An 11,963-nucleotide genomic window follows, 5' to 3' on the forward strand; every position below is an offset into this window, starting at 1 on the left:
GCATCGGGACGGACATAGGAAGCGTAGGCAGAAGACGACCATCGGCCCAGTTGTTGGAGGGATGCTGATGGGAGACCTTGCATGGCTGCAGAGGTTGCCGCGCCTATTCTAAATGAATGACCTGAATAATGCTTTGGAGAAATGTTACACCTGAGAAGAACCTGCTTTAAGTGATAACTAAACCAAGATTTGGACATGGGATTGGAATCTGGAGTCAGAAAAAGAGGAGCGCTAGGGTCAGAGAAAGGCCGTTTTTTTAGAAATTTACACATTGATTTATATGGGCAATACTGAGAATCGATGCGTGCAATGACAACGGAGCAAGCGCCGCCAGTCTTAGAGTGCTTAAGGAATAGACTGAAAAAATCGGGGTGGAAAGTTAAATCTGAAAATGAAACATCTCTTGTTGGGTCAAATGAATTTGAAGAAGTAGTGAACTCGCCACTCCTTAAAAACCCATAAAAAGCTACTAAAAATGAGCAATCCAGCAGGGAGTCAACGTAAGGAGAGAAATAACCCTGTCTCAGAACGCATAGCATTTTATGCAAAATGGAAAGAGTAATGGGACGTTTGTTATCAAGGCTGGAGGGGGAAACTTTTGAAATGCCTCTGAGTAATAGTTTAATGGATGGATTGGAGAAAAGGCTGGGGAAAGAGGGATCAGAACATCTTGCATTAAACTGGATACCGGCAACCAGACCTCTTATATATTGGGGCTTGAACTGACGTACATCCATGCAATGACAAATGAAAGCACAAACAGCACTGATTGTAACGGGTTTTAGTGGCAGATGAAGAGAAGCACAAAACATAGCAAAAATCTTCCAAGCAAAATCATAGGATTTCAGGGTAGAGGCCGCTATACCTTTCCTCATATAAAACCTAGCTGAATCTAAATATGGCTGCAAGGAGAGAGGGTTTAGTGGAGGGCTAGTGCCTCTAGAGGAGGAACTGCAGTGGGTGTCGGGCTGGCTTCTGGGCAAAGAGTCTTGAAAACCTGGAAATTAAAACGGGATAGGGAGTCAGCAATGACGTTAGCACGGCCTGGCACGTGACGGGCAGTAATAATGAAATTGTGGGTGACGGACAGCCAGGTAATGGATCTCATGAATGGCATGATTTCGCGACTGGCTGAACGGCCTTTATTGATGATGCCTACTACTGCCTCGTTGTCGCACTGAACAGCGATGCGTTTGCGTTTCCAGGATTTCCCCCACACGTGGCATGCTACCGCAATGGGATAGATTTCATACAGGGCTGAAGAGGAATCGACCTTAGGGAAGGACTTGGGCCATCTGCTGGCAAACCACTGGCCCTGAAAATAGCCCCCAAAACCCACGGAGGGCGCGGCATCTGTGAAGAATTTGAGCGAGTCAGATGAATATACTAAATCATCATAGAAGAATGACACGCCGTTCCAGTGGTTCAGCAAATGCGACCAAAATTTCAAATCGGAGCGGCAACCATCATCCAATAGGATTTTGTCACGCAGATTTGGCACGGACGCAGCCATGTCCAGCAGTCTGGAAATGAACGAGCGACCCTGAGGGACCACGCGCATCGCGAAATTTAGGTGGCCGAGGAGAGAGAGCATTTGCTGTTTTGTTATTTCTTGATATGCCGTGACTGAGTGGGTTATTTCGCGAATGCGTTCGAGTTTCTCAGCTGGAAGAGAAGCTTTCATTTCCACTGTATCTAGAGTAATGCCTAAGAACTCGAGGCGCGTAGCTGGACCACTGGTTTTCTCGTCGGAGAGGGGGACACCCAGATATTGGAACAGGAGTTTCAATTTGGACAGCGAGGAGCCGGAATTGTCATGCGGGGGATCTATTAGCAGAAAATCGTCCAGGAAGTGAAGCAAAGAGGGAACTCTGACTCGGTTTAAAAATATCCAGCAGAGGGCTTCGGAAACCTGATTGAAAATGGAAGGACTGCTCCTACAACCGAACGTGAGGCGCACTGCAAAATACAGCTTGGATTCCCACTTGAGACCGAACAGATGCCACTGCGAGGGATGGATTGGGCAGATTTTGAAAGCATCGGTGATGTCGGCTTTTGAAAGCCATGCGCCCTGGCCGGATAGCTTGATAAGCTTGATAGCATTGTCAACAGTGGAGTAGTGAAGAGAGAAAGGTGCGGGAGGAATGAGACTGTTAATGCTTGGGACTGGACCGGAGCGAGGAGCCGAGAGGTCGACTATTAGACGTTTTTTGCCGGAGTATTTTCTCGTGGCTATTCCCACTGGGCTAGTGCGAAACACGGGAAACGGAGACGAGTTGAATGGGCCAATTAGATAACCTTTATCGAGCTCTTTCTTAAGTAACTGAGATACTAAGTCTGGCTCTTGGATCGCGGACTGAAGATTTTTGGAGACGTATGAGGAGGAAAGGGACGAGACGACCCCCACCCGGAACCCTTGGGACAAACCAGAGAGCAAATGATCAACAAACACAGAATCAGGATGCGAGGACAATTCTGATGCAAGAGCTGGGACATTTATTGGAGTTGATGGGTGGATTTTTAATAAGTCTTTGAACCACGGCGATTCTGCTGCGGAGGGCGAAACCTGCGAGGGCACACAGAGCGGGGGTGCGCGTCCTTGCAATTGCTGCAGATGTGAAGGAAAATGCAATTGGGGTAAGAGCACACATTTTCATTGAAATTGTTGCAAATGGGCTGATTGTTGAACATATGCACCTTTCGGCCGCGGCTGTCGGTTTTCTCTTTCTGAAGAGAAGATGGTTCGTTGTTAGCTGCTGGGAAGGCTGAGCGCTCTTGGGGGAAAAAGGGGACCAGAGGGCAGAGAGATTCGGAATGGCCGGTGTTGCCGCAGTTTTTGCATGCCACGGCCTGCGCGCCACCCACCAGCATAACCAGGAGCTCCGTATCCAAAACGGACCAGTTCAGCCGAATGTTCGCTTGGGCAATGTAAAGCGCTGCTTTGCTGGAGAAGCCTTTGTGATACTGGTAGAAAATGTTTTTCCCATATCTCAAATTTAAATCCCCTATCAGTGCCAAATAGGAGTCCAGTTCCTGTCTGCGCTCCGGGTAGACTGAGCATATTACGTCCCGGTAAATCCCGAAGGCTACAACAAATTCACCGATAGACAAATCTCTCGCCAGTCTGGGGTCGGCGGATTTTATGACTGCTGTGAAATTTTCGCCCGAGGAAATTTTGTTACCGCACTCTGGAGATGGGAGAATTAGGCTGATGAGATTTATGTCTTTCCCCTGCAAGATTTTTGACCTTAGTCGAGGAGAGATGTTTGCCCCAAATGGAACGTAAGGCCTACCTATTGTCGGTGCGGGGACAGCGGAGGCCAGGGAATGCTGAGGCACGTCAGGGGCTGTTGCGAAGGATGAGGATGGCTGAGGAACCGGTGCCGGGGCCATTACCGGCGCCGGTGGGTGCAGCAATGGCGGGACAGAAAACATGGCAGAGGAGGAGGATGAGGCTTGGGCGTTCTCCAGGCACTGGAGGCGGGCATCAATTGCATTCATGCTGTTTACCAGAGACTGAAGGGTAGATGTGAGGGCGACATCTGGTGCATGGAGAGCAGCATCTGGATGGTCAGGAGGAGCAGAGACAGCCGAGGCTCGCTTACGCTTGGCTTGAGGAGCAAGATGGTGTGTTTTCCTCGTGCGTTTCCGACCCGGAGCAGCTGCGGGGCCAGAGGATGCGGGGCGTTGAACCCGAACCGGAGTTTCGCAGACCACGCCGTTGCTGGCCAGATCTTGGAGCTGCGAAAGCTCCAGGCCCGGGGCCGGAGTAATTCCCCTAGCCCTTAGCGTCTCCCTGATCTGAGAGGCGGACTCACTCTGGGCTGCGATTCGGTTGCTGCGCCGGGAGGTTGAAGCAGCAGGAGTCGCATCCAGTAACTCAGCACTACCTGACTCCGATTCCGACGCTGACATCATGAGGTAAGATGACAGCCCGAGAACCACGAAAAATGCAAAATACGAACTCGCCATAAACAACTGCACATAGACTGATGAGCGCGCACGACAGCAGCATGAATCTAGAGGCACAGAGAGAGGCATATTTAAAAAAGCCGCGGTAAGCTGATAGGCTAACGAGGAAGGTGAGGCGCTAGGCCATTGGAAGATGAGAACAGCTGACGAGAACAGCTGATCGAGCTCAGTTGACAGCCCCACAGTGACAGCCGGGAAATTATGAGTGCGCATGCGAGAGAAGAGTGAATGGCATAATAACAGAGGAATAGAATTATTGATGAAAGCAGGCAAAAGATGGTCTTCTTGATTGAACTTACGCTAAGCTCCATTTCATACAGGTAAGAAGAAATTTTGCTCCCTAGTTTATGGCAAATGTTTGTTTTTTTTTAAGTCACAAACAAGACTTGAGCAGAAACATTATAGTTCACATAGGGAAGAAACCTTTCATTTGCTCTGTTTCAATGATCAGGGGGCATGGGTCAAACACATGAGAATGCACACTGGGGAGAAACCATACAGTTGCAGTGCTTGTTTTAAAAGATTTAGCGACTGGTCAACAGTGAAGACATGAGACTTCACACAAAAGAGAAACTCTACATCTGCAGCATTTGCTCAGATTACCACTGTGAAGACACATGTGAGACTTCACACAGGAGAGAAACCATCCAGCTGCAGTGTTTGCAGGAGAGGTTTTCATCAACAGGCACAGCTCAGATGCCAGAAGTGTGTTAGTGGGAGTGAGTGCTTGAGCTGCACTGTTCAGTCCAGCAATATTAAAGGCAAACATGGTGTTAAATCATTTGACTACATTTCATGTATTTGTAGTATATCAGGAAAGTTTGGTGAATTTTTTTTTCTTTTTTGCCACAATGATTGTAGCATGAACATTTAACACATCTCATTCCAGTTAGCATGTTTGATATATTTTCAGTTTCTACTTTCCACACAGTTGTTGTCCAAGTGTCTGGAGCTATAGTTTACTGGGAAACCATCATATTATTAAACAGGATTTAAATGACACAGGAGGCTCTTCCAGCTCTTTCCTCTCCGTAGCGTATCATCTGCAGAATGTTTACTGGTACACACGTTTAATTTATTTAATTTTTAAAATTTTTATTTATATTAATCATATGCAAAGAGTTTGACTGTAACTGACTGTAACTAAAAAGACTGTAAACTAAAAAAAAAAACTAATATTGCTAATACTAATAATACTAATATTGTAAACTAAATTTGCACATTGTAAATAATTTAGATTTACATGGATTTTGTTTTGTTTCAGTGATGGGTTGAAAAATTAGCTAACCCAGCCCAAATTTTACAGTATGTGGAAAAATGGATGGCTTTACAGTGCATGTTGCATCTGATCTCCTCTCTTGTGTATGACAGGAGGTACTTCATGTCATCTATTGACCAGACCACTGTGAATAGCCACGCCACTGTCTTCAGTCATGCTATTGTGTTGATGTTTGTCTCCTGCTACTGCCTGAACATCTCTTACCCAGCAGCCCAAAGGGCAACATTGGAGTTCTAGTGGTAAGGAAGCAGAAGCAAATTTTATACATCAAACAGATCTAGAGTGACCAGAAAAATAGTCACGCCTCTATAATCCAATACAACACCTTGCAATACACCCTACCCACCTATCAGATGTCCAAGAAGTATTGATTCAATTCTGTGGCAAAGGCTGGAGAGAAGTAAGTAAGTAAGTAAGTAAGTACACTTTATTAATCCCACAAGGGGAAATTCCAATTTAAGTTACATCCCGTCCAAGAGACACCAAAAAGGGGAGCACAACATGGCATTAGCAAAAAAACACACCCCGGCATTTCAAGGGATGTGTGTATATGTGTCCTTGTGTATGTGTATACGTAAGTCCAGGATGAGGGTGATGGGGGAAGGAGGGGGGAGGAGCGGCTGTCTGCATAAACATCCAGGAGAAATTGAAGATAGCGGCCTTCCAAGGTCGCTGGGGCGCCGAAAAGGTGATTGTTTTGGTCAGGCTGACTCTGCAATTTCCATCAGCCTTCAGTCTCTGTGGTTCTCTCGGTGATTCCGAATAATTTCGAATTATGGCACCTTTCCTGAGAGTCGAGCTTCAACTTCTCCAAGTTGTTACCCATCTGGCGTAAAAGTCCAGATGGGTACGCATGAGTCTGAGTGTTGTTAGCTCGGCCCAAACCTTCTATGGCTGGCAGCTTCTCCAGAGCCAAAAGCGCTGCCAACACCCTCTGAACTTTGTGATAAATCAGGAATCCCCCAGCACCAAACAGCAGAAATCCTGTTATCATAAATCCAATCAAGTAGACGTCTTCAACATCCTCGACGGAAAGAATTGACAGGCACATCACCCTCCACTTCTCCCAGGAGTCCATGGTGTACCCGGCGGCAAACGTTCCGGCGGGGCATGCGGGCTCTCCTTCGCCCAGTTTTTTTGTAGAGAAAATTTGATCAATTGCGTTGAGAGACCAGCTGATCAGATCCATTGTTGTAGATTTTCAGAGAGAAATGCAGAGAGAGGCTCCGATAGAGACAACACAAGACAGAGAGCAGAGCAGGGCAGAAAAGGGCAGGAGGGAGCTAGAGAAAAAGCGTCCGCCTTCGTTGAGAGCAGGAAGAGAAAAGAGAAGGTTGAAGGCTGGAGTTTGTGCTTGTGTTTGATTGCATTATATTCAAAGATCTTTCTAATGTTGTCGACATACAGTACAGGCCAAAAGTTTGGACACACCTTCTCATTCAATGCGTTTTCTTTATTTTCATGACTATTTACATTGTAGATTCTAACTGAAGGAATCAAAACTATGAATGAACACATGTGGAGTTATGTACTTAACAAAAAAAGGTGAAATAACTGAAAACATGTTTTATATTCTAGTTTCTTCAAAATAGCCACCCTTTGCTCTGATTACTGCTTTGCACACTCTTGTCATTCTCTCGATGAGCTTCAAGAGGTAGTCACCTGAAATGGTTTTCACTTCACAGGTGTGCCTTATCAGGGTTAATTAGTGGAATTTCTTGCTTTATCAATGGGGTTGGGACCATCAGTTGTGTTGTGCAGAAGTCAGGTTACTACACAGCCGACAGCCCTATTGGACAACTGTTAAAATTCATATTATGGCAAGAACCAATCAGCTAACTAAAGAAAAACGAGTGGCCATCATTACTTTAAGAAATGAAGGTCAGTCAGTCCGGAAAATTGCAAAAACTTGAAATGTGTCCCCAAGTGGAGTCGCAAAAACCATCAAGCGCTACAACGAAACTGGCACACGAGGACCGACCCAGGAAAGGAAGACCAAGAGTCACCTCTGCTTCTGAGGACAAGTTCATACGAGTCACCAGCCTCAGAAATCGCAAGTTAACAGCAGCTCAGATCAGAGACCAGATAAATGCCACACAGAGTTCTAGCAGCAGACCCATCTCTAGAACAACTGTTAAGAGGAGACTGCGCCAATCAGGCCTTCATGGTCAAATAGCTGCTAGGAAACCACTGCTAAGGAGAGGCAACAAGCAGAAGAGATTTGTTTGGGCCAAGAAACACAAGGAACGGACATTAGACCAGTGGAAATCTGTGCTTTGGTCTGATGAGTCCAAATTTGAGATCTTTGGTTCCAACCACCGTGTCTTTGTGAGACGCAGAAAAGGTGAACGGATGGATTCCACATGCCTGGTTCCCACTGTGAAGCATGGAGGAGGAGGTGTGATGGTGTGGGGGTGTTTTGCTGGTGACACTGTTGGGGATTTATTCAAAATTGAAGGCACACTGAACCAGCATGGCTACCACAGCATCCTGCAGTGACATACCATCCCATCCGGTTTGCGTTTAGTTGGACCATCATTTATTTTTCAACAGGACAATGACCCCAAACACACCTCCAGGCTGTGTAAGGGCTATTTGACCAAGAAGGAGAGTGATGGAGTGCTGCGGCAGATGACCTGGCCTCCACAGTCACCAGACCTGAACCCAATCCAGATGGTTTGGGGTGAGCTGGACCGCAGAGTGAAGGCAAAGGGGCTAACAAGTACTAAACACCTCTGGGAACTCCTTCAAGACTGTTGGAAACCATTTCAGGTGACTACCTCTTGAAGCTCATCGAGAGAATGCCAAGAGTGTGCAAAGCAGTAATCAGAGCCAAGGGTGGCTATTTTGAAGAAACTAGAATATAAAACATGTTTTATATTCTAGTGAATGAATAGTTCTCAGTTTTATTGTTGCATTATTACCAATAAATTATTGATTTTTTTTCTTGTGTGTTTATTTTATGGGCTATATGTAGGGTAACCGTTTTATAAAGAGTGAGTGAGTCTGAGTGTGTGAACTATCTGATCCCTCCCAGTGTTTCCCTCAGCCTGTCCTCTGTGTTCTCCTGTCTTGTGCTCCAGCCCATTCCCCAGGTGTGCCTTGTTCGCTCATTAGTTCTTGTGTATTTAAGTCCTGTTTTGAGTGCTGTTCCTTGTCTGTTCATTGTGTTGTATTTTGTTGGCTGTCATGTGTTTCCTGAGCTTCCTGTGTTCCCTGTGAGATTTATTAAATATTTTTGTTATGCTTTTGAACTTCATGCCTGCGTGCTCCTGCTTTTGGGTCTGGCCATTACCCTCCGCCGTGACACAAACCTATTCTCAAATAGTCATAACCCGGCACTACAAAATCAAGGCAGGGCTTTAATCACATCTCTTGGATACATACAGAATCAATTTGGGGTTTTCTTTATATGCATCGACAAATCTCTTTAATTCCTGGGAACTCATTTATAAACATTGCGTACACACAAAACGGGGCCTGAAATTGGCGTACGCCACTTTCCACGCAAAGGTTGTGATTTATAAAAAAAAACTTGACGGAAAAATGTGCGGTCTACCACGTAAATTCTGAACCATCCGTAAGCCTACGCACATCTTGGAGACAAGGGGAATTTGGCGATGCAGATGGTGAGGTGGCGATATATATATATATTTCATCACGGTTTCTGTCACACTTCTAAATATGCCAGGATATCGCAGATTGAAACGTAATTTGTGACAAGGTGTGAGGCAATCACTCTAATTGTTGTAAATATATAAATACCGTGGTGACACCCGTGCGTAATGCTGCGCGATGGATGCATTGCCACTGCTGGAAGACTGCAATGGGAGGATCAGGAGGGAACGAGTCTTCAGAGACCACGAAGATTCCCATGATGATGACTGGCTAATAAGCCGATTTAGATTCCCTAGAGCAATGCTCTTGGATCTATGTGTTGAACTGGGTCCATTATTAGAGAGGCCGACCCGCCGGAACCACGCTGTCCCTGTTCAATTACAGGTGTTGACAACCCTGGGGATTCTGGCAACCGGCTCTTACCAGCGCGAATTGGCCGATAGGTATGTGTTTGATATCGTCAACAATATAATGTTCAACTCTGCCTAAGGGCACTTTTGGGAATAATAAAATTCTGTGACATTATCCATAGGTCTGGTATATCACAGCCGTCTCTGAGCGCACTAATGCCTGCAGTCTTGGATGGCATTGTTAAAATGACCAGTCGATACATCAGATTTCCCTACGCTGTGGGAGAACAGGCCAACATTAAAAGGCAATTTGCAGCAATGTCCGGTTTTCCAAATGTAATCGGCGCAATTGACTGCACTCATGTTGCTATAAAGGCTCCATGTGACAATGAATTTTTGTATGTTAACAGAAAACATGTGCACTCTATTAACGTACAAGTCATATGTGACGCCAACATGCACTTAACAAATTTAGTGGCACGATGGCCTGGCATCGTGCCACTAAATCCTGACACACAGCAGTGTAGGGAACAGACTGCAGGCAGGCGTTGTACGTAATGGCTGGCTTCTTGGTAAGTCAGTTTAAATAAATTGAAATAAAACTTGCAGAAATTCTAACCATTCAAGCCTGATGTAGCCTACTGATGCGCTCTTCCGCTATAACCTGCAGATGACAGTGGCTACCCCCTCAGGCGCTGGCTCCTAACACCCTTCCCAAACCCTCAGAGCGCAGAGGAGGTGCAGTATACACGGCCCACAACCGTGCACGCTCCACTGTGGAGTGTGCCATCGGCCTCCTGAAAGGCCGGTGGCGGTGTTTGGACGCGTCGGGGGGGACGCTACTGTATCACCCGTCTAAGGTGTGCAAAATCGTCAGGGCTTGTGGTGTGCTGCACAACCTCGCGCTGAAGAATGGCATTCCTGTCCCTCCTGGCCTCCCCCCACCCCAGAATGATGACCCTAACCCACAACCTCCTCCCCGACAAGAGGAATTTCAACAAGGAGCAATGCTCCATAAGGATGTCATGCGGCGTTTAAGAACACAGCAATAAGGTTAATTTTTTAACAAGTTCTTTTAATGTTGTTGCTATATCAGACATAACTTGGCACATGTTACTCATGACTGTTCTAATCTCTCGCAATTCAGTAGCTATGACACTAATGGCACTGATGGTTTCCCTCTGGTTTTGCAGAACTGCATCGGTCAGCACCCAGCCACTGGCAGACGCACCACACTCTCCCCCTCGCCCAGACTCTCCTCACTGGGACCCTCCACTCCACATGCTGACTCAGGATGAGGACCTGAGGACACAATACACAGCAAATAAGCCCACTGTGAAAAAATGACTTACTCATGTAATAAAAATTAAACACCTACTTGGCTCGTCTGTGGTCTCAGCCAAATCTGTCTCTCTCCTCCTGTGGCACAATGCCACACACGCTGGTTTCTCCAAGTATGGACGCCATTCTGCTTTCCATTGGTGTGAGCTCAGGTGTGCCCTGGCCCCCACCTGTTGTTGACAGACTCTGGCGGTAGGCCGTGAGTCTTTTTTTTGCCCCCACCTTCAAATCCGATCATTTCTTTTTTACCTCAGGCATGGTCCTCTCCGTCTCACTCACTGAATTTATTGCGGCAACAACCTGTTGCCACTCGCGACACTTTCTCTTGTTTGTTATGCCACTACTGTGGCTGCCAAATAATATTGACTTTCTCCTCTCCACCTCACCCAAGAGCACCTCAATTTCCGTGTCGCAAAAATTCCGCTTTTTCGTTCTCCTCCCAGTGGCTTCCATGATTAATCGTAACACACCATTGATCAGCTGGCTCATTTAAATATGCATCAGTATTCATGAGGTCCTTTGCATTGATCGGTTGGTTGAATGTGGGCGTGTTGTGGGCGGAGGATGAGACGCAATCTTGTCCGCAAACTTTCAGGTGGTCTGTGATTTATAAAGGGAAATTGCTTGCAGGTGTGCGTACGCGTGGTTTTATGAGTCTGGATTTTTTTGGGCGCCGTACGCCATTTTCAGCTTTTGGGCGTACGTACACTTTTAGTATGGATCCTATGCAAAGTTTTATAAATGAGGCCCCTGGCCATTTATGATTAAACTATGAGCATTCCAATGGAGGATATAAAATAGTAATATACTAATAGCCAAACTCATCGTCCATGTACATCTCCATACTCTCAAAGCTTATGTGATTTACCCATATTCTGTCATGTATTGATGCAATTTTCCCAGTAAAAACTGTTTTGTGCCTAGAAACTTATCAGCTGCCCCAAGTACTCTTAGGGTGTATTCAGACCTGTCTTGTTTCAAGCAGTTCTTCTGAAACAGGGAACGTTTCCCCCCAAATATCGCTTTGTTTGAGCATGAACACAGCAATCGCGCTTGGATGCGGGATAAAACAAGTGGACTGAGATCACCTAGAAGGGGTGGTCTCGGCTCGCTTCCTTTCGAGCCCTGGAGCAGGTCATTTGCAGTGAGAACAGAACTGTTTTCTGTGGCGATTCAGGGAGAAAAACTGTGGGATTAAGGTTTTAGACAGTTATCCACTACTATAATCAATGTGTTTTGAGCAAAAACAACAATTTTTGACATGCAAAATCCTATATTAAAATTGCAGAATGGGTGCGCGGGCGCTGGATGGACTGACAAACCGCCCAAAGTATGGACAGTTGGCGCACACACACACACACACACACACACACACACACACACACACACACACACACAACTTA

At 46.1% G+C, this 11,963-nt stretch overlaps 1 protein-coding gene across 1 annotated transcript; it reads right to left on the reverse strand.

The window, feature by feature from the left end:
* Positions 1 to 764: 764 nt before the first annotated feature.
* LOC115373572 (uncharacterized) lies at positions 765 to 3,915 on the reverse strand. Its single transcript, XM_030072047.1, has 2 exons — positions 2,698 to 3,915; positions 765 to 2,608 (listed from the first exon to the last, which is right to left on the reverse strand). Exons 1-2 carry the CDS (start codon positions 3,913 to 3,915, stop codon positions 920 to 922), a joined length of 2,907 nt encoding a protein of 968 aa, XP_029927907.1. The 3' UTR covers positions 765 to 919.
* Between the last annotated feature and the right edge of the window lie 8,048 nt (positions 3,916 to 11,963).

This window comes from Myripristis murdjan, chromosome 16 (assembly GCF_902150065.1).
Source record: "Myripristis murdjan chromosome 16, fMyrMur1.1, whole genome shotgun sequence".
NCBI classification, from domain to species: Eukaryota; Metazoa; Chordata; class Actinopteri; order Holocentriformes; family Holocentridae; genus Myripristis; species Myripristis murdjan.